This window comes from Solea senegalensis, linkage group LG20 (genome assembly GCF_019176455.1).
Source record: "Solea senegalensis isolate Sse05_10M linkage group LG20, IFAPA_SoseM_1, whole genome shotgun sequence".
NCBI classification, from domain to species: Eukaryota; Metazoa; Chordata; class Actinopteri; order Pleuronectiformes; family Soleidae; genus Solea; species Solea senegalensis.
Window position 1 is genome coordinate 12,798,897 of NC_058039.1, and position 21,260 is coordinate 12,820,156.

A 21,260-nucleotide genomic window follows, 5' to 3' on the forward strand; every position below is an offset into this window, starting at 1 on the left:
AGAATTGTCTTTGAAATGACTCAAATTAACAGCTTCATAGTTCATAAATGGTCTAAAATGTATATGTAATGTATCGGACTAATATCGGTATCAGTGGCATGCACAGCTAGACACTAGGTGATGCTATAGCACCTGCCCTTTGCCCTCTGGACCAAGTTTTGAAAGTTCTATGTGGCTCATGCTGACATGATCATACGGACGAGGATTAGGGCCACAGAGGAAAAAAACATTTGAGTTCTGACTTTATTATTTATTCTATTTAAAGTCAGAATTCTGAGATTAAAGTCAGAGTCTAGGGCATTTTAAAGCTCAGATTTTAAAGTTGAACAACACAATTTTAACTGCACAAAGGGGTTTGGTGGCACTAAATCATTAGCTAATTATATTATTTGTCCATAATACAGATTACAGTGCCTGTAATGTTTAAATCTCCCACTGCTATAATACGACACCCGATCCACATGCCGCACAAGAGGCCCTTATTTTTCACTCAGCACCTTCCCCCCAAAATGTCTGTGCATGCCACTGATCAGTATGAGGACATTGTGATATCAGACACAAAAAGGGGTATCATCCCATCTCTAGTATTATACATTCATCCATTTTCTACCACATGACGGTCGCGGGGGAACTGTGCCAATCTAAGTTGACATGGGGCGATAGGCGGGGTACATTCTGGACAGTTCGCTAGTCCATCGCAGGGCCACATAGACAAACAACCTTTTACTCTCACATTCACACCTACGGTCAATTTGGAGTGACCATATGAGAACATGCAAACTCCATTAAGAAAGGCCCTTGTTCCAACAGGGGCTCGAAGCAAGAATGCTATCCCTAGTATTACTGTAGTCTAATTTTTCGAAAAAGAAAAAAGTAATGTGTAATTTTATCTGAAATGTGTTGACGGTCCCTAAAAGAAACACGTGGAAACTAATTTCGCCGCGGTGCCTTCGGCAATTTCCGCCCTGTTCCGGCCACTCCTCCAGTTGAACAATCACACGGAACTGAACAAAACTCATTCAACCACCGCTTTATTATAAGTGTATGTACTCATGCTGGAAAAGTCAACCCGAAGTAGATGAGCTTGTAGCCCGGCTTGTGTTGTCTCCACCTGCCGGGGACGCGCCGCTGAAGACGAGCACTGGTTGACATCTTTCTGTGGCCAGCTAACGGCTAGCTAGCATGCCGCTGTCGGAACACTTTTGAAAACTCTTCTGCGCTTCCCGTGCTTCATCTCGCCATGACTGAGGTAAGATGTCGGAAAACAGACACTCTGGAGGGAGACGATGAAGAAGGCGAGAAGCGTCAAACTGAGCCGGAGTTGCAGACTCAAAGTAAGCGGAGTTAATTGTTTAGCAGTTCGCTAACTCAACACCGGCTATCTTAAAAGTCCAGATATGTGTTCCAGAGTAAAGTGTGGTGTCTGGTCTGAACTAAGCGCTAATGTCTGCTCTGTTTGGACCCTGTTTGTGTCAGTTGTGAGTGAGCCCAGCGGTGGATCAGGTGATGATCTGGGGCAAAAAGATGGAGGTGAAGGAGATAATGGTGACCATAAGGAAGAGGAACCAACTGAAACAACTGAAATACCTGTCCAAAGACCCAAAACTACTGCTACATCATGTGAGTTTACCTCTATGTTTACCCACACTTTGTGTCAGTAAATGTCCTCCCATTTTTTATGTAAGCCAAGGACTCCCCACAACATGGTTTATTAATTTATAATTCAGATATTCAGTAAATACCTTCATGCACTGCATCTGTTCTTCTATACTGGTTTCTGTGCTGTATATTAAGATACACAATTGTGTTGTTTTCATGACTTAATCCAATTTAAAACAAATGTATTTAGTTAAAATGTAAACTGCATTTATACCATAATATCCACACTGGGGCTGCAATGATTAATCGATTACTAAATTAATCATCAGCTATCTTAATCGGTTAATCGGTTTGAGTGTCTTTTTTAAAGAGTTAAAGTTTTCTGATTTTCTTAAATGTCAAAAAAAACTGGTTTCTTTGCTCCAAAGACTGTCAGATCTGTCAAATTGAATTATTTTGGTTTGTAAAGAAAAATGAGACATTTAAGAACGTCATCATTTCCAAATAAGCGAATAACTAATCAAGAAAATAGTTGACAGAAACTTATAAAGACAAATGTCAGATAATGAAATGGTGAGGGAAGTTCTTAAGTGAAAAGTAAAGTTTCCTCTATTTCTTGGAGAATTCAGATATTCTGAAGCTTCAAAGCCAGCTTCATTAAAGAAAGTCATTGTGTTATTGATTATTTCCTGATGAAGGTTTCTGTCTGTATGGTATCATTAAAATAATTTCCTGCTGCTTTGATCATTTCGGGTGTTCTTTTTAATAACTAAACCAAGTTCTGACTTTTCAGCTTCTTAAATGGGAATATTTGACCAACATCCCCAATTAATTGATAAAATTATCAACAGCTAAGCAAGTTTTTTGGTCAAAGAAATGTTGAAGTATTTCCCAGACCTTGAAATAACCATGTTCTCAAATGTTTTTAATAATTTCTTTGTTTCTTGTAATTAAATTGAATGTTTTCTGGTTTCTTTGCTCCAAATAACAAAACACTGCAACTGATATGGATTATCAGAAAAAAATGGTGATTCATTCAACCATGTATAAGCATTATTGGACACTGTCATTTTGAAAGACAACACCTGTTTCTTAAATGTTTGAACATAATCTATTTTACAGGGATGACACAAAATGATACCCAGTATCGGTTTCTTGATACTGGCAAAAATCACTGCAGCGCATAATGTGTCGTAAAAATCACATGAATGCTTCACTGAGCACAGGCTGTGAAAATATCTAAATGCTTATCGCTGTAGCTAACACGTATTGTATTGTTGTGATGTTGACTGGTGTCTTTCTGCTCCTCAGCCGGTTTCCTGCAGCGCCTGTTGAGGGTGTTCTTTGGATGTTTGGCGGCCGTTGCCTGTGGCATGCTTTACGCTGTTTATCTCTCAACATATCATGACAGGAAGTTCTGGTTTTCAGCTAGACAGGTGTGTGTGTGTGTGACTTAACTCTGCTTTCTCCACATCCCCTCATTATATTACAGTATTTTAAAGAAAATTAACTTTGATGTATTGCAGGAGCTGGAGCGTGAACTGACTTTCCAAGCAGGCAGTGGGCTCTATTACTACTACTATAAACACATGCTGGCAGCGCCATCCTTTGAGAGAGGTACACTGCTTTTCATTATGTCTCTAACGTCTCATTGACTGTCATTGTTTTTACTGTAATCACATGTCTTTCTGTGTGTTTTGGTTTCTTCAGGGTTTTATGAGCTGATGGTAGATAACAGGACCATTTCAGGCCAGACCATCAATGCAGTGGAGCGTCTGTCTCTGTATCCAGAGCTCATGACAAGCTTTTTATACAGAGTCACAGGGAGTCAGGTAAGTTCCGACCACATTTCTATCAATGATCAATGTCTGTTTTTGTCAGTGACGATGATAATTGTGGGAAATAATACTTCATAGTCAGTCAGACTAAACCTCAAAATAAGTTAAGTACTGTGCTTGTATAGAAGAAATTGATATTCCTATTTACACTGTCATTGAATTAACACTTTATCCTGATGTCTGCCACTACAACAAGATCGCCTTAACATTTAACTGTTAGATTTCTTTATAATCTGCATTGCATACAGCATATTATGAGTTTGGACAGACCTGGATGTGAACTGTCATGTGACCTCTTTGTGGAGGTTTTCATCTGTCTGAGTTTAATTCAAGTAGCTTTTGAAATACTTTCCTCAGCTGTGATTTTGCCTTCAGGACGTTGTTGAGCCGATCTACTTCTACATCGGAGCGGTTTTCGGGCTGCAGGCGGTTTACGTCACCGCGTTGTTTGTGTGCAGCTGGGTGATGAGCGGGACGTGGGTTGCCGGCATGTTAGCCGTGGCCTGGTATGTGATTGACAGGTGAGAGGATTTTTTTCTTAGAGGTCTTTTCTTATTCCTGTGAAAGTCAAATACGTAGAGAGTTGTTACAGAGCTGAAAATTGTTATTGATGAAGCATAAAAATTCCCCTCCTGCATCATATCTGGATATTCTGGTCCTTTACCAGTCATCTGACATGAATAATGTAACTTGATGCCCACAAAACTCAAGTATGTGGAACGAGTAAAAAGCTGAACGTTTTGAAGTTCAAACCAACTTTCTATGTTGAAGTATGTGGAACTAGTAAATAGAATGTTGGTTGCCACAGAACAACCTATAGTGGGGATTGTTTGCAGCAATAACAAAATACCATAACAAACAAATAGCTCCTACAACTGCATTACTGTGACTTTATCATTCTTCCATGTTTTCTACTTCAGAGCAGACACAACTAAAATGGATCATGCTATTCCTCTGAGGGAAAACTGGGCTCTCCCTTACTTCTCGTGTCAGGTGGCAGCTCTGACTGGATTCTTGAGTAACAATATCTCCTCTGCCACTGAGGTGAGCCACTCCATTATACTTATTTTTTATATTTATTTACTGCAGAATCAGTTTGATGAAACTGTTTCTACACACACAGAGGTCATTTGTATGTGTCTGCAGATGTTCTGCTATCTTAGCATGAGTGCCACCACTTTCACCTTCCTCCTGGTGTGGGAACACAGCCATTATGTGCTCTTCATCCAAGGCCTCTGTCTTTTCCTGCTCGACTCCTTTGACCTGGTGCCGTCACGCAAGGTAACTCAGCCATGTCCTGAGACATTAGCATACATTAGCTTATAGACTGAAAACTTGTATAAACAGAACAGAAGGTTTTTTCACCAGCTTCTTTTTTGGTGTGTATACAGTTTAAAACCCCTGTTTATGCTGTGTTTTCAAATTCTGCAATAGACTCATAATTTCCTTTTCTGCTTCTCTACTCGCCTCATCTTTTCATCCCGTACACATTAAGATGGCCGACATCCACAAAGTGTACTTGAGCTCTCTGTTCCTGGCCTACGTGTTCCAGTTCCAGAACCAGACTCTGCTCAGCTCACCGCTGCTCAGTCTCCTGATTGGCTCCATGCTCGCGAGGTACTTCCAGGTAGAGATAGCAACTCGCCCCTCTTCTCCCTCTTGCTCGCTCTTTCTTTATTTCTTTTTTTTTTTTACTTGTTAAGATTTTCAATTTTTTATTTCTATTCTTAGCAAAGGATGAAGATGGGCCCCATTGTGGCCAGAGTGATGAAGCTGTTCCTGCATTTCCACCTGGTCTTTTCCACAGGAATCACCTTCAGTTACTTGGTTAAGGTAATGCCGTGAGCTTTGTCAGACTTTTCCACTTTGAAAGAAGTAAAGATCATGTGTAGTGGTGGCTGTGAAGGGTTTAAATGATAATCATTGTTTTCCATTCACAGAAACTTTTACCTGTAAGTGACGGCGACTTCATATTGAAGTTCCTTGAAGTGAAATTTGGGCTCAACACAACGACGTAGGTTATAACACTAATAGCCAAGTACCTTGTTATTATACAGGCATTTGCACCATGTTATCTAATGTAAACTAACATGTCTTATTCTTCTGTGTCAGTGACTTTGTCACCAACCTCCTCCTGTGCCAAGAGCGTTTCCAGAGACCTGGAGAGGATTTATTCCTGAGACTGACGCAGGCCTCTGTCCTTCCCTTTTACTTCCTGGTGCTGACTGTCTGCCTGCTGTCCACGCTGCAGACCATTTACAGAAGACTCAGGTCAGATGCTTGTACTACAAAACACGAGTTAACAGATAGTACGGTCCTATTTGTTTTCTTTCCTCAATAGTATTTATCGTAGCCTTTGATATCGTGATCCTGAGGTGACATTCTCTTCTCTTCTCTGCAGTGGTCAGCCAATGAAAACCACTCACAGACTTGACGATGGACGAATAGGAGAGCAGCCCGAGGTTGTCTATCACGTTTTTCACACGCTGATTTTTGGAGGCTTGACTTTGCTCTTTGATGGGTAAGTCACATTTCCTCAGCATGTGTCATTTCCTCAATGTTTATGACGCATTGAGATGTTTATCATGTTCTGTCTTTTTGTAGGGTGAAGTATTTATGGACGCCGTACGTCTGCATGTTCACAGCCTTCGGCGTTTGCTCTCCAAATCTCTGGATGACTGTGTTCAGGTGGCTCAAACTGAAGTCTGTTCATCCTGTGGTGCTGGTGAGTGTTTCTAAAGAAACATTTAGCTCTATCAGCTGTAGAAACCTGCTCAGAATATTGATAAATAAAAATGAACTCCTTTATGGATGAACATTCTTACTTACATCCCTAAAATGAGCTCAAAAATAGCTTATAGCTGAAATGTACTGTGCCTTCCCTGTCGTATTGTTATATATTAACGTACCGAATCATCTAATCTCAATCTTTAAAAAAAAAAAAATTTATTGTTTTTTTTTTATTTTTTATTTGCAGTCTCTGATCCTGAGCACAGCCATTCCCACTATCATTGGTTTCAGTTTATGGAGAGAGGTGAGATTTTCAGCTCTTAATCTTCCAATGTTCAGGCTCTGAGCAAGTCTTATTTATAATATTCACTCTTGTGTGTGTGTGTGTGTGTGTGTGTGCTGCCTCACAGTACTGCCCTCGAGTCTTAGCTGAACTGTCCGATCTGCAGGAGTTCTACGACTCCGACACAGTGGAGCTGATCAGCTGGATCAGGTGGGATGTCAGAGTGTTTGAAATTCTGGACAAAGGTGTTTTTAAAGGTGTGTGTGTGAACTCTGAACTGACCGCGTTCTCTCCTCTCTTCCAGGTCACAGACTCCAGTGGCAGCCGTGTTTGCTGGAAGCCCACAGCTGTTGGGCACAGTGAAGCTATGTTCGGGTTCGGCAGTGACCAGTTTACCGCTGTACTCTGACATGAACCTGCTGAGGCGCAGTGAAGATGTGAGTGACGGGGACACAGATGTGAAAACTTGTGGAGGCTGGAGTGAGAATGAGAATAAATGGCAAAAAGGGACACAGACAAAAAAAATACGACTTACATTTGGGGAAGTTTAACCCTCTTATGACCATCATGATAATCAGGCTGTCTGAATTTATTTAGATTTTATGGCAGTTATTCAACTGTTAAGAAATTACTGGACTGAGAAGCTTGTGATGCGCTGGTGAATCTTGTCTGTGATTGAACGGTCGTCATGTTACTGTTGTCTTGTTTTGTCCAGATACCATTTCTGTTCATGAGCAAATATTGAGTTTTCAGCCTCAGTTTCCTCTCTGCCTCTCCCTGTAGACGTATCAGGTGTATGCAATGAGATCTGCAGAGGAAGTCTATAAGATTCTGACGTCCCAGAAGACGAGCTACGTGATCATTGAGGAGTCAATTTGTACCGAGCTGAAGGGCTGTAGCATCAAAGACCTGCTTGACGTCTCTAACGGACATGTGAGATTATTTTATTTACTCATACCACAACAAAGATGATTCCAACTACTGTATCTGTAAAAATACATTGGGTTTATTTTTTTATTTGAGAAAAATCCTAAAAGTAATACTTAATATGAAAATATTGTGAGTGCAGTTGTCTTATTGTAACATAAACATAACCACTTGTTAGTTGTTTTAGTGACATAATATTAATCCTTTGGGCCAAAATAATTTAAAACCTAGCATTTATGTATAAAAACAAAAGGGACTAAAACTAGAAAGCAAATACTGTTGCTAAGGCTAACACTCTTTCTTACAATGTTTTTTTTTTTTTTTTTAAAGAAAAAAATGTATCTGCTCTAAAATATAATTTCTTCCAGGGGTCAGGGGTCAGGGGTCATGGGTCACCTCTTTTCAAGATTCATGTTTGAACTGAATGTCCCTCACCACCAAAGGATCTTAAGTTTGTCCATTATGGGCTACTGTAAAAAACATAGTTATATAAATATGAGGCCCATTCTGGGGTAATGAAAAAACTTCACTTTTTAGTAAGTAAAATGATTGAATTTACAGTTTTTGCCCAAAGTAAAAAAGTAAAAATAATTTCACCAAAATGTTACGCACTAGCCCTTTTACGTAGTTTTTCAGCAGGCCTTCCCTTTCCTTCTTGTAAAAAGAAATTTATGTTCTCTGTCAATCTTTTTTTCCCCCTTCAGGTTGTGTATGACAGAGGAGAGGTGTATTCATTCTCCAAGCACGGCCGATTCTGCCATGAAATAAAGATGAACTACTCACCGTACACCAACTACTTCACCAGAGTTTTCTGGAACCGCTCATACCACGTGTACAAAGTGAACTCTGTCATCTCTTTCCAGTACTGACAGCAGCTCCTATCTCCCTGCTGACACTCCTCTGAGCCTGACTCTGTCCCTCTGCAGTGTTTTTACACCACGTCCACTCTCCGACACTGCGGGTGGCAGCGTTTCTCTCTGCACCAGTTTGGACCTGGGTAGTGAAGGTCCATGTGTTGTCTGTGGCTGTTGTTTTGTTTACGTTAAATGGACACAGTTGAAGATTTGAATGTGCCATGTTTATCACTTTTAATGTGTGTTTTTTTTTTTTTATATATATAAGCCATGTGAAGTTCACAAGTGAGATACGAGTGTCCAGGGACCAGAGAGCAGCTTCAGTTACTGACCTATTTTTATGGTCTGGACAACTTCTGTTGTTATCGGGAGAACATAAATTCAGCTTATTCTTTCATTTTTTAGGACTGTCAATTTGATTTTACTGTTATTTTGTCTTAAATGTCTTTCAGATAACCATAGTCTGTCCGACTTGGTTTACTCATAAGGTTTGCCTTGTTGCCTCAATAGAAAAAGGTTAAAACTACAAACCACGTAGACCTCAGCTTAATTAGGTCCTGCTTAAGAAAATGTGATATTTATGTCACAAAATGATGTATCATATTAATATATTGCTAAAATGACTAGTAATTCGGACGTAAATAACATTAAGTGTTATCACAGCTGCGTTACTTCACTTTTCTTTCTTTGTTTTTTTTTTTAACCCCTCAACAAATACTCATGCAGGACATGTGTATACTCTGTGTCCTTAACTCACTGCTGCTTTTTCCATATCCTTAGCTTTTGACTTAATGTGTTCTGTAAAAAAGGGAAGTTTTCAAGTAGGAGCACAGCTCTACTGTCAACGGAGCACCGGAGATCAGATACAATTCTACAATTATTCCTGGAGTCTAGTTTTCAGCCAGTGAATACATTTTTAATAAAGGATAAACTTTTGACACTGAAAGATGCAGAAAACACGTAATATCACATGGTGTTTGGCACAACGGGAGAGTTTAGTTAACCTACAACAATCGCAATGATGTCTGTATCTGTGAGTGGAGGTCGGTTATGAAGCTCCTCTTCAACTCTGTGTCTGGTTGTCTCATGTTCAGAGGAAATAACTGACATTTTTCACTCTCAAGACTGTTCTCATTACCTTTACCTTTGTCATTTCCCACAACCTGGCTGTTACTTGAAGTATTCATCAGTTTATACTGGTGCTATTGTCTCACCAGTAACTGTTCCTTTTCCAAAAGGCCATGTAATGAATTTTAAGTTTTATTAAATTACGGATGGAAATCAAACTTTTCTGTGTGTATGTGTGAGTGAGAGTTGGTAAATATTTAAAGGAGTTCTCTAAGGTGTCTATATGTATCTGTTGTTTTGGAAATTTATTTTACAGAGTACAACATGTGCTGCTTTGACTACTTTAATACAAAACGTCTCTTGAACCCCTGTTGTCCCGAAGTTGCTTTACATGCTTAAAAAAGGTTAAGGGTGGCAAGAAAACAGAAAAAGTAAAATCACCAAACAAAATGAGTAGAAACACAGCATTGGAAACGGCACATAAAAATAGATAATGATTAAAAATAGAAATAGAATAATTGTAGAATACAAATATAACACCATTTACATTTTACTTTTGTATTACATTAAACATAACACGTTAACCAAAATCAAACACTAAGGTAGTGACTATCAGGTTTGTGTGCTGGTAATTATTTTTATTCCCCCCGAACAGTGTATAAATATGCGCAAATGTAGCGCACTGTGTTTCCCCGCTGGTGACACAGAGGAACCGGAAGTGCGCCGGAGATGGCGAAGCGCAGAATGAATTATGTGAGCACCAAACAGTCTGCCCGGCTGTTCCAGCACTTTATTTTGGAAATTTTCGTCCCCATTTAGCACTTTTATCGTCTGATTTTTCATTTCGGCCTGTTCAGGTGAGTTAACCCGTCACTGTGTGAGCGGACCAGGCTGTAGAGTTTGGCCAGTTAGCAGGAATATTAGCTTAAACTGTGTTAGCGTCAAACACAACAGAGAGCGAGTGGAAGGGTGCGCTCGATTTAACTTCCGTGGCTGACCGGGCCGCCGGGATTTAGTTAGTCTGATAGAGCAAGGATGAAATCCCCGCCCACTCGGCAACGCTTTTCAATAACGTTAAAGCTCCTTTTGACATGTCAGAAAATTAAAGATTTATCCATGTCAGTCAATGTATCTTTCAAAGATTTATGCGTGTAATGTTTATATTTCATCTTAATTAACTTGATTAAAAGTGAAATAGAAGTGTTTTTGTTATTCATATGCATTCTTTTGTCATTTTAATGTGTTAATCATACGTCTATGATAACTATGACGTGATATGAATATGTTACTGAGTGAAGAACCGTTTCTATAGTCTCAGTATGACTTACTACCTTACCTTCTACATGTACTGACCAAAATCCATCTTCAGTCATAATTGTAATCGTGCAGAACCCATATTTAAGGCTTTTATGTGACTCCACATCACGTTGTGTATCCTTTCTCTTGGCAGGACTGTGTTATGGCATGCAGAAGCAGCTCTTATGTTCAATTTCTACAGAAATCTCTTTCATTTCTTATCCAAACACATCAAAGCCAGCATTGCACAAACACTGGAACCGTTATTTACCTGCCAAGTTTGAAGACAAACTGTTTGACAGATATCTGATTAACAGACAGACGTCTTCTGCATTTGTTCTCCAAAGTTAAAGCCACACTGTAACACTGATCAGTCTGTGTACAGATCAAAGGCAGTAGGAGAGGGTAGTATTTTACCTCTTAGTGTACAGCTTGCTGGAATGTACTGGAAGAAGAAGAAGAAGAGTACCTCCATGTGAGATGGGGTGGAAACGTAATAATAGAGCGATTATAACACTAATGTAATCTGTCTCACTGTTCTCCAGGGGAGGATGAGTGCTGAGGCAGCTGATCGCGTGGCTGTTGTGGCTACTGGTCGGCCCAGCACGCCTCTTCAGACGTCATGGTTCGAGTTCCTGCTGGATGGAAGCCTGCTGGAGACACACCTTCGCAAGTCAGACCCAGGTCAGCTCGCAGTTACTACAGGTTCTGTTATTCAGCTCCTCGTTTGAGCTGCTAATTAACTGGCCGATATTTGCAGATTGTTATGGTACATGAGCGTCGGTGTGTAATCTCTCTTCATAGACCCGTTACCGCTGCAGCTGATTATCCAGTTCCTGGAGCAGGCGTCAAAGCCCTCAGTGAATGAGCAGAATCAAGTGCAGCCTCCAGCAGATAATCGCAGGAACCGCACTCTGAAGCTCCTGGCGCTGAAAGTAGCTGCACACATGAAGTGGGATCTGGACGTATTAGAGAAAGGGTCTGTGTTTGGTGCAGTTTATTTATATGAAAACTTTATTCTTGCTTCATCTGAAAACAGAATAAAACGGATCTTTCTGTTTCTCGTTTCCTCGCAGTTTGACCATCCCAGTGTTAAATATGTTGCTGAACGAGCTGCTGTGTGTGAGCAAAGTTCCACCTGGAGTGAAACATGTGGATCTGGATCTCTCTACTCTGCCTCCAACCACCGCCATGGCTGTTATCATCTACAACCGCTGGTGAGAGAGAAAACACAAACGCCTATTCAGTCTATTCAGGGTTGAATTACCATTCTGCTGTTCTGTATTGTTATTTTAATTCCCGTTTCAGACTCATTATTATATTACTGTATTTACTCCACACAGTTCACTGCTACTTTGGCATGAAATGAATGTGATGTTTGTATATTTTTCCCGAACCCTTCTCAAAGGGCCATCAGAACCATTGTGCTGAGCAGTTTTCCAGAGAAACAGACCAAACCAGGACCTCACCAGATGAACATGTACGTTCTCACGACTCCCTCTGATTTTGTACAAGCTGTAGTATTTAGCCACCATGTGGCAACTCTCTTTATTCCTCACTTGATTTATAACATCTGTAAACATTTTCCTGAGGAGTTCATGGTCTCGTTCACCAGTTTCACGTCTTCTTCAATAGTAAATGCTGTTGGTTTTTGTAAATTATAGACAATAACATGTGTCACATATGAGTGGACTTTAAAAGAGAAATTTTTAATTCTTGTAATTCATCTTTTTTATTGTTCTCTGTTGAACTAGGTTGAGTGTCGTGCAACAGGAGAAAGAAATGACTGAAAACATTCTTGCTGTGGTGAGTTTGCGCTTGCTTTTTTTCTCATTTATTCATTCATTGGAAATCTTTTCAAACACCGGCATGAAATATACTTTTGCGAACTGTAACTAATAAATTTTTATTATGTCAGTGTTTCTCAAACTTTCTTTTGACTTACTTTTTAAATATGGCAAACGCCCATGACCAAAATCATGACGAGAGCAAATTTGTGCATAACAGCTCTTTGTGTGCAAAATAATGCGTCATTTACCATAAATCGGCGATGAATCGATTATAAAATTAATCTAAAATTATTTTGATAATCGATTAGATCTTTTTTCTTCTTTTCTCCGTATTTCAAAAATCATTATATTCATAAAAATCAATTTGATTGATCGTTTTGGTTTGTGGACAAAATTACATATTTGAAAACATCAACGGTTTGAGACATATTGGGGACTAAACTTGACTTGATTGAAAATAATATTTACTTCTTGACTAAAAGGTTAGGAAAAATCCACAAATGTGTCTGGGCTCCCAAAAAAAAAATCACCCGTGACCCATCTGTGGATCCCGACCCACTCTTTGGGACACACCGCATTTGTCACACTCACCTTTTCAAGTAACAGCTGGAGCATGTTAAATGAAACTTAATCTTCTACCATCATATGTTCAGCTGAAGGAGCAGGCGGCCGACTCGATCAGCGTCCTTGAAGGAGCTCTGTGTCTGAAGAAAGACTTCTACGTCCACACGCTGAGGACTCTGGACCTGCTGGCTGCTGACGCCGCCGCGAACGGAGAGACAGAGTCCTCGACCGCGGGGCTTTGCATCAGTGCTGACGAGCTGCACTGTCAGGTCAGAGGACGACACTGTTGCATGTGTTAAATACTCGGAACTCACGGGATGATTGTGAAGAAAAACTTGTGGGTGTGATTGTTTCATGTTGTACTAAATTTTGTGTTTTAGGTTCATTATGACTTGGGAGGCATTTTCTTCCAGCGAGGCTGCACAGACCAGTCGGCCTTTCAGAAAGCGAAGGGACACTTCAGACAGACGAAGGAGCTGCTGAAGAAGGTAGACACTTTGACGTCACCATGTCCAGATTTGTGGAATTTAATTACACTGTATATAATCGTACACACGTGAAAACATTGTGAAAAGGCAACCAAAATTAATGGAAAGTGGTCCATATTTCTTCTTTATGCAGACTTAATGACACACATTTTTATCTGACTTTGCAGCAATACTTTTTTTTTTTCAAGCAGGAACAGGAAAACAATTGGATAATTCACAATAATAGTACGACAATAAATAAAAAATAATAATACATAGAAAATAGATTAAAGAATGAAAAAATAGTAATTTATATATACCTACACACATAATGGCCCATATTTGAATAATTCCTGTATTTTGTTTATTGTTCTTTTAGCTGGACTTGACTGTTCACGTTCATCTGGATGAGAAGCGTTTGGCTGGATACTGGAACGCCTGCAAAGCTCTGACCGGAGACTGTGACCCGTCTGACTCTCAAACGTCACCGTACGATCAGATCAACAGTCTGATCAGAGTCAACAACTACCAGGTCTAACACACACACATGCACTTAAACAGATTTAGATCTCCACAACATGAGTGACACCTACAACACACACACACACACACACCTACTGCCATCTCAGTTAAAACTGAAGCTTATAAGGAAATGAGTCACTGAAGTGATTTATTTCCACGTCCACTCTCACAGGCCGTCATCAACGCCTTCATCAGAGACAATGTGACGCGCAATTTACCAAACAACTTCAGGAGATCTGTCCTCAGGGAATTCCTGTACAAGGTCCAACAAGGGTGAGACCACAATCCAGTCCATGACCACAGCTCATAAACCTATAATCCACTGTACACAGTAGTCCCCTCTTTTAAATAAATGAAGCTCTTTTGTGGTGATGAAGATATTTACCTCTACAACTGTGCAGGGAGACTGGACTGGACGAGTTTTGCCAGAAGCTGTGCATCTGTAACGCCGTCCGAGACGCCCTAGAAGGAGAAATCCACAGCGTGCGTTTCCAGCAGCTGCTCCACCGACCCAGTAAACGAGTGGTGGACTTCATTTTAGAGGTAATGAGTACAGACAATCATTTTGCATTTCATTATCCCATGTTCAAGTTTAAGGGAATCACAGTAAATTTGCTCTTTTTTGGACCAGTGAAATTCTGTCATGGTGGTAAAAGTAGATGCCTGAGTTCTGATTTCTTTGTCCTGCAGGTGGCGACGCGTTCGCTGGAAAAGGACCGTTCGACGGAGACTTCCAGAAGAAACATGGCCAATTTCATTAAGTGAGTGAATGAGTCCAGATTTAAAGGTCCAGAGAGAGTACATTGGTGACATCTAATGGTGAGATTGAAGACTGTAGCAAACAGAGGACTCCTCCATTCACTCCTCATTTCCCCTTGTGTGTCAGAGAACTATAGTGGCCTTTGCAGACCAAAAAGGATGACATATTGACTCTAAAACTAAAGCCTTCTTCTTGTTGTGCTGCAGGACTCTGTGTGAAAGCTTTGATGACCAGACTCTGGTGTTTGTGGTGGTGTCTCATAAGCTCTTCATGGAGCTGCTGAGGGAGGAGGAGAAGAAGGTGCTGGTGGAGCAGATGAGGAAGAAGTCGGGCACCATCAACCTCATTGCCAAACCACTGCCGTCCTTCTACGACATTCCAGGTAAAAAAAAAAAGATTTCTCCTGCTCTGTGTGCTCAAATCAGCTGTGTTTTCTTCCTGTTTTTTATTTTTTTTTATCTTTGTTGGCTCTTTGACAGCTTCTCCGAGTGTGAACATCGGGCAGCTGGAGCAGCAGCTGATTCTGTCACTGGAGCCGCGCAGGATCCGGCAGATTCTGATTGAGCTCCATGGCATCGCTGAACGACCCTACTGGAGAGTTAACAGCAAGGTAATTACACTTGTCCAGTGTGTAAGAATTTAATGGGTGAGATCGCAGATGGTCCCTTTCAGAAGCTCGTCGGCTAACTATGATGGCCATCAGCAAACATACTTATGAGTTATGGATTACATTTCTGACAATAAAAGCTTTTAAATGTTACACACTCGACCTTTTAATTGCTCAAAAGAAGCTTTTTAAGGATCCTTTCACTCTTAAGCCTAACTAAACCCCCAGCTCTGAGGCTAACTCCGCACGGAGTTGTCTTCAGATCTGTGTGTTTAGTTGCGCTTTAATAAGAGACTCTACATAGAAAGTTTAAATTTTCAATTCAACTTTATTTGTAAATCACTTTAAAACAACCACAGTTAAACAGTGCTGTACAGACTAATAAATAAAAGACATAAAAGCTTACACGAGGCAATAAAATAAATGTGGGTCAAAGTAGCAGTTAAAACAATAAAAACTAATAGATTGAATTCTAAATACATTGACTCACGTGTACTTTTCATGTGCTGACAGTGGGAGGTTCCTCCAGACTACATCAATGTCATCCTCGCTATTAAAGACAACCTGACCAAGGACCTTCTCTACATCCTGTTGTCCAAAGGACTCCACTGCATTTCAATAAAGGTGGGACCACACACTGTACGATTTGAAATGGAGCGCAGCGAGCATTGTTTCAGAGATCCTTTTTAGCACTTGAATCATATTTAATTTTCTTTGCGTCATCCCAGGACTTTGCCCACGCGCGGCAGCTTTTCTCAGCCTGCCTGGAGTTGGTGACCGAGTTCTCGCCGAAGCTGCGGCAGGTGATGCTGAACGAGATGCTGCTGCTGGAGGTTCGAGCGCACGAGACGATGGCAGCCGAGGGCAGCAAGGAGCGACCACCCCCTGACCTGGTCAGCAGGGTCAGAGGTTACCTGGAGATGAGGATTCACGGTGAGAGGATTTTGACTTAATCTGATTTAAACCAACCTGCGATTATTCCCTCACACGAGACATGACTTCACGTACATGTTTTTTCTCTCTCTCCAGATCTGCCGTTACGTCAGGTGGTTGGAGAAGAGTGTGTGGCCTTCATGTTGAACTGGAGGGAGAACGACTACCTGACTCTGCAGGTGCCACCGTCTCTGGTCATGAACAACCCGTACATTAAGGTTAGATTAAAGCTGGGATTCTTTCTTACTTTTTACAAATGTTGATTTAAACACAATCACTCTTTTTTTGTTTTGTTTGTTTTTCCATTAGCTGGGTCAGCTGCTGGCGTCCACGTGTAAAGAGCTTCCCGGTCCTAAAGAGTGTCGACGCACCGCCAAGGAGCTGTGGGAGGTGGTGGTGCAGATCTGCAGCGTATCCATCCAACACAAGAGGAACAACGACGGCAGAGTGGGACTCATCAAACACAGGGAGTCCTCCATGGGCATCTTACCCAGGTACACACACCTGCTAACCTCACCAGCGCTTGCTTTCCACGTGTTTTACTGTGTCTGATTCTGGTGTTTTTTATATTCTTAAATCCAATTAGGAGCAAATTCATCACATTCGTCAAGAAACTTCGAGTAAGTATCAAAATTTAAACGGTAGAAATAGTAAATTTTGGAGGAGGTTAAAGACGAGTTTTTCCTCTTATTTCTTACAGGAGCCGTTGGTGCTGACGACCCTGATCTCACTGTTTGTGAGGCTCCACAGTTTAGTGCGGGTACGTCTCACACTGCGGTTTTCCTACAATTGTTGGTTTAAAAATGTGGTTTAGCACGCTGCCCCACAAATCCCAACCCCCGACCTTTGACCTGGAAATAATAATAGAAAAAGATGAGTGAGAAAAAAAATGGAGAAATCTTGACACTTTATGGTCTGCCAGTTCATAATTTTAATATAAGGTTTATAAGCACAGTACGTAATATGCAGTCTATCTCTCCAGTCACTATGAACAGTATGATTCGAATCTCAGTTCTTAGTTTCAAAAATGCAATACGTCCTGTACCCGTTTCAAAGTAAAAGTACTAGTAGCATTTCAATTCCCTTCCCTTTTTCTTTAGTCTTATAAACAAGGCTTTTATTTTGAAATATGTGCAAGCCCAGTTAATCTGTGGCTTTTTTATTGAGTACATTTTGTGCTTTTTAAGTCTTTATAAATACACATGTCTATGGATTTAAAGAGTGTTTTGGCAAATGTAATAATTTTAATGCAGAAATGTTGCATATTATATCTTTAATGGATGGTGGATATTGTACCAACCAGCTGCCAGCTAAAGTTGTTATGGTCTTTGATGTTATAGGTCAACTGTTGCTCGTCTAAACTGTGTATGTTACTGTACCATCACTGTAGGGACGTCTATCTAAACTATCCTTTGTTTTTTCTTCAGGATGATATTGTGAATGAAGTGACAGCAGAACATCTCTCCATCTGGCCTTCTTCTCTTCCAAAGTAAGAACTCCCTTCCCCCCCAGTATAAAAGAGTTTTTATTATCTACAACCATGAAGGACATGACGGTGTTGTGTGTGTTGAACAGCATTCAGGCGGTGGATGTAGAAGCGGTAGCTGTGACGGTCAAAGAGCTGGTGTCCTACGCTCTCATACTGAACCACAACAACCAGTCGTGGCTCATCACACAGGCTGACATCTACTTTGGTAAGAGCGTGTCGGGAAAGACACTCATGGTGGCACCAATCAAAGATTATTTTGTGCATTTAAAGCACATTTAGAACCGTTGTTGTTAGATCTCCATCCTAAAAAAACTCCTTCCTTGGACCCTTTACACAGCAGCCATTTTGACACATCACTGTTGGGTCTAAATCATCAAATGAAGTGTGTAAAAATCTACGCTTTTTTTTTCCCATAAACAAACATAAAACACACAAAACCTTCTCAAGTTACAGCCATATCTGTAACACCTAATGTTTTAATTTGGTCAATGAATCATTTTCCAGTCATCGTTTGTAAATTGAAACTTTTTATTTACAACTTATTCAGTTAATTTGTTTATCCCCATGACTTATCCATGAGTCTTGAGCCCGTCCTTTGAGAAACAGTGCATTAGAACACAACGTTTAAGTCACATTTTCTATCTTCGGTCTCTGCAGTGACCAATCAGTACTCCGCTGCACTGAACCTCTACCTCCAGGCTGGAGCCGTTTGCTCCGACTTCTTCACCAAAGCTGTGGCCCCTGACGTTTACACTGACCAGGTACGTCACATCAGTTTTTATGCAACTAATACCAAAATTATGCAGTAATAATTACAATAACGACAGGTTTCTTTTAACACTTTCACTCACTAAACTGTTGTGTTCAGGTTCTGAAGAGGATGATCAAGTGCTGCTCCATGATGAACTGTCACACACAGGTAAGACCACACATTACATCATAGTGACATTCACCATTTCTCTGTGGTAGCACCTGATTCTCAGTATTAACGAGCAAGTTCAGGTGACTTTAAGTGTCCCTTTTTAAAATGTTGCATCTCATTTTCAGGTGGCCGTCCTCTGCCAGTTCCTCAGAGAAGTCGACTACATGACGGCGTTTAAAGCTCTTCAAGAACAGACCAGGTACGACACATCACAACAACAACAAAAAGCCACAGTGGTTTGTGAACATCTGTAACGTGGTCTTGTGTCTCCGCAGTCACGACGCCATGGACTCTCTCTACGACTACATCTGGGACGTCACCATCCTGGAATATCTCACATGTATCCTTGTTCTGTCTCCACAGTGAGACGCGTAGATTTGTCCTTCCTCTTGTCTTTTAATAAACAAAAATCATCTTCAGATTCTCCTTAACATGCGTTCAGATATTCACCAAAAACGGGGCGAGGCGGAGAAGAGACAAATAGCGGTAAGACTTTCACACCCACAGTCATAAATTGTTTTTGGTAAAAAGTTATGATGAGGATTAACTGATTATTAGAATAAAACGTTTTCAATTTAAATCAACCAAGGCCACAAACAGGAAGCTAGAGGAAAGGGCCTTGATGAGTGTTTGCTAGTGTAGTCCTTCTGCTTCTATACTAGCTAAAATCTGCTGGGGCTGTACCTGACTTGAAACACCTGAAACCAATCAGTGGGTGAAACTCTCGGCGGGCGGTCTCAGCTGGATGCAGTCAGTAAAACCAAGAACAGCCGTGTCCAATTACTGTTGTAGTATAGAAGCGGAGGTTAAGCCTGAAGCGTCAGCCCTTCTTGTGTGAAGACATTATCGGATAAAGACAGGCATGTCCCCCAAACAAAGGTAAATCCCTCGGCATCGTAACCCTGCAAACCTCCACTCTTTAAAACACACCTCACTCAAAGGCAGTACCTTTTCTGTAGGGCAGTGGACAAGGCTGACTTCATCGCTGCCTAAGCTGACCACTTATCAGTCGACATCCTGGATTAAACGTGAAAACATGATACTCTCTGTCATTCCCAGCTGACGACCACGCGGTCTCAACACGAATCTCAGATTGTGTCTCTGACATATCTGCATGGATGAAAGCCCATCGCCTCCAGCTAAACCAACAATACATCATGATATCTGCATTAATATCGATTCCCTATCTCTGGCTCCGTCCAAGATGGAAGGAGAAAGTTGGGTGTCATGATTGATGACCAGTTAACCTTTACAGATCATGTTTCTTCTGTTGCCCGGTCATGTCGCTTTGCACAATTCAATATAAGAAAAATCAGACTACCTAACTCAACAAGCTCCGAGTGCAGGCTCTAATGGTCTGAAACCATTACAGAGGGTCCAGAAACAGCAGTGTGCCTGGTCTCTAATCAGTCTAAAAGGGCACATGTCTCCCCTCTGTTCATTGCGCTCCACTGGCTAACAGAGAAACACTGCCTACTTTTTTTTTTGTCTTCAGATTAAAGCGATTGGACAGACCGAGCTGAACACCAGCAATCCAGAGGAAGTGCTGCAGCTCGCCGCTCAAAAGAGGAAGAAGAGATTCCTGCAGGCCATGGCTAAACTCTATTTCTAAGAAACACACAAGTCAGGCTTTAGGGAGGCGGAGTTTAAATGTGTACTTTTTTTTTCTTATTTTGTGGTAGAAAATAAACTTCTGAAAAAATACAGTTGCTCTTTTGTAATCATTTCAATCATGTTTACTACTGACATAATCCCCTGAGATACACAAACAAATGCCAAAAGTCATCTTTTTGCCTATGAACATATTTCATAAGCTAAAAAAGGTAAACAATTGCAAATTCAGTATTAAAATTAGCTGCAGCAAACACCTTTTTGAAAAGGGTGCTCAAGTTATATAAAGATCATATAATTATAACTATATAGGGGTGGCATGCTCACTGCTTCTGAACATCTGATTTTACAAAGAATTTCTTTGTTTTCTAATTCATGCTATATAGCATATTTTGATGGAGGGTGCTGTTCTATTCCGGCGGGAAGGTCCTAGGTCGGGAAGAAGCCACCGCCCATCTCTCACTCTCTCCTCACTTCACGTCGTTTACATCAATAGAGGGAAAATTGAATTTGGATTACAAAATTAAACTGAGTGACACAGTCTCTGTCTATCGATCGAGCTGCGACCGACTACACAAGCACTGATGTGCATATCATGCCCACACAACGATGGGACTTACACGTGTTTATTCCCCATACACACAGAGCTGTAATACTTTTCATTGGATAATGTGATTCCGATAGGTGCATTTCATTTTAAAGATGCAGTTTTATTTATTTATTTAGTTTGTTTTTTAATTTTTTTTGATGGCTATCCCCCAGTGGGTGCTCGAGCACCGGAGCACCCACGGGATCAGCGCCTATGAATGGATCACACATTTAGGATAATTTGTTTAAATTGGATGACATAGCTACGACAACACAGTGAAACTGTAAATATAATCACACTCCAACAAGGAGTTAATTAACGTTAAGGAGAAATATTTTTAATCAGGACGACAGACGTGGGTTTTTCTTTGGCTGATGCAGAGGACAAATTTTAGAAAATTAGCACAGCCAG

At 40.7% G+C, this 21,260-nt stretch overlaps 2 protein-coding genes across 2 annotated transcripts; both read left to right on the forward strand.

The window, feature by feature from the left end:
• The first annotated feature begins 962 nt into the window (after positions 1-962).
• Positions 963-9,517, forward strand: LOC122786896 (probable C-mannosyltransferase DPY19L4). The gene is made up of 19 exons (XM_044053414.1): positions 963-1,334; positions 1,477-1,620; positions 2,911-3,035; positions 3,126-3,216; positions 3,310-3,431; positions 3,813-3,958; positions 4,358-4,481; positions 4,584-4,718; positions 4,933-5,064; positions 5,169-5,270; positions 5,378-5,451; positions 5,550-5,708; positions 5,839-5,958; positions 6,042-6,162; positions 6,415-6,471; positions 6,578-6,660; positions 6,755-6,887; positions 7,234-7,383; positions 8,082-9,517. Exons 1-19 carry the CDS (start codon positions 1,241-1,243, stop codon positions 8,244-8,246), a joined length of 2,277 nt encoding a protein of 758 aa, XP_043909349.1. The 5' UTR covers positions 963-1,240; the 3' UTR covers positions 8,247-9,517.
• Positions 9,518-10,021: 504 nt separating this feature from the next.
• ints8 (integrator complex subunit 8) lies at positions 10,022-20,353 on the forward strand. Its single transcript, XM_044053187.1, has 28 exons — positions 10,022-10,156; positions 11,141-11,279; positions 11,400-11,574; positions 11,672-11,812; positions 12,004-12,075; positions 12,350-12,401; positions 13,039-13,218; positions 13,330-13,437; positions 13,796-13,948; positions 14,111-14,211; positions 14,340-14,481; positions 14,629-14,699; positions 14,905-15,080; positions 15,178-15,308; positions 15,819-15,929; positions 16,034-16,238; positions 16,335-16,456; positions 16,548-16,732; positions 16,825-16,858; positions 16,939-16,998; positions 17,666-17,727; positions 17,814-17,932; positions 18,385-18,488; positions 18,596-18,646; positions 18,775-18,848; positions 18,925-18,989; positions 19,092-19,135; positions 20,145-20,353. Exons 2-28 carry the CDS (start codon positions 11,147-11,149, stop codon positions 20,259-20,261), a joined length of 2,988 nt encoding a protein of 995 aa, XP_043909122.1. The 5' UTR covers positions 10,022-10,156; positions 11,141-11,146; the 3' UTR covers positions 20,262-20,353.
• The last annotated feature ends 907 nt before the right edge of the window (positions 20,354-21,260 follow it).

Coding starts and splice junctions, on each gene's coding strand:
- LOC122786896 (XM_044053414.1), top strand. CDS start 1,241: ATGACTGAGGTAAGATGTCGGAAAACAGACACTCTGGAGGGAGACGAT. Junction 5,065..5,168: donor TGCTCGCGAGGTACTTCCAG/GTAGAGATAGCA, acceptor TTCTATTCTTAG/CAAAGGATGAAGATGGGCCC. Junction 5,271..5,377: donor CCTTCAGTTACTTGGTTAAG/GTAATGCCGTGA, acceptor TTCCATTCACAG/AAACTTTTACCTGTAAGTGA.
- ints8 (XM_044053187.1), top strand. CDS start 11,147: ATGAGTGCTGAGGCAGCTGATCGCGTGGCTGTTGTGGCTACTGGTCGG. Junction 13,438..13,795: donor CGAAGGAGCTGCTGAAGAAG/GTAGACACTTTG, acceptor TTGTTCTTTTAG/CTGGACTTGACTGTTCACGT. Junction 15,081..15,177: donor GTCCTTCTACGACATTCCAG/GTAAAAAAAAAA, acceptor GCTCTTTGACAG/CTTCTCCGAGTGTGAACATC.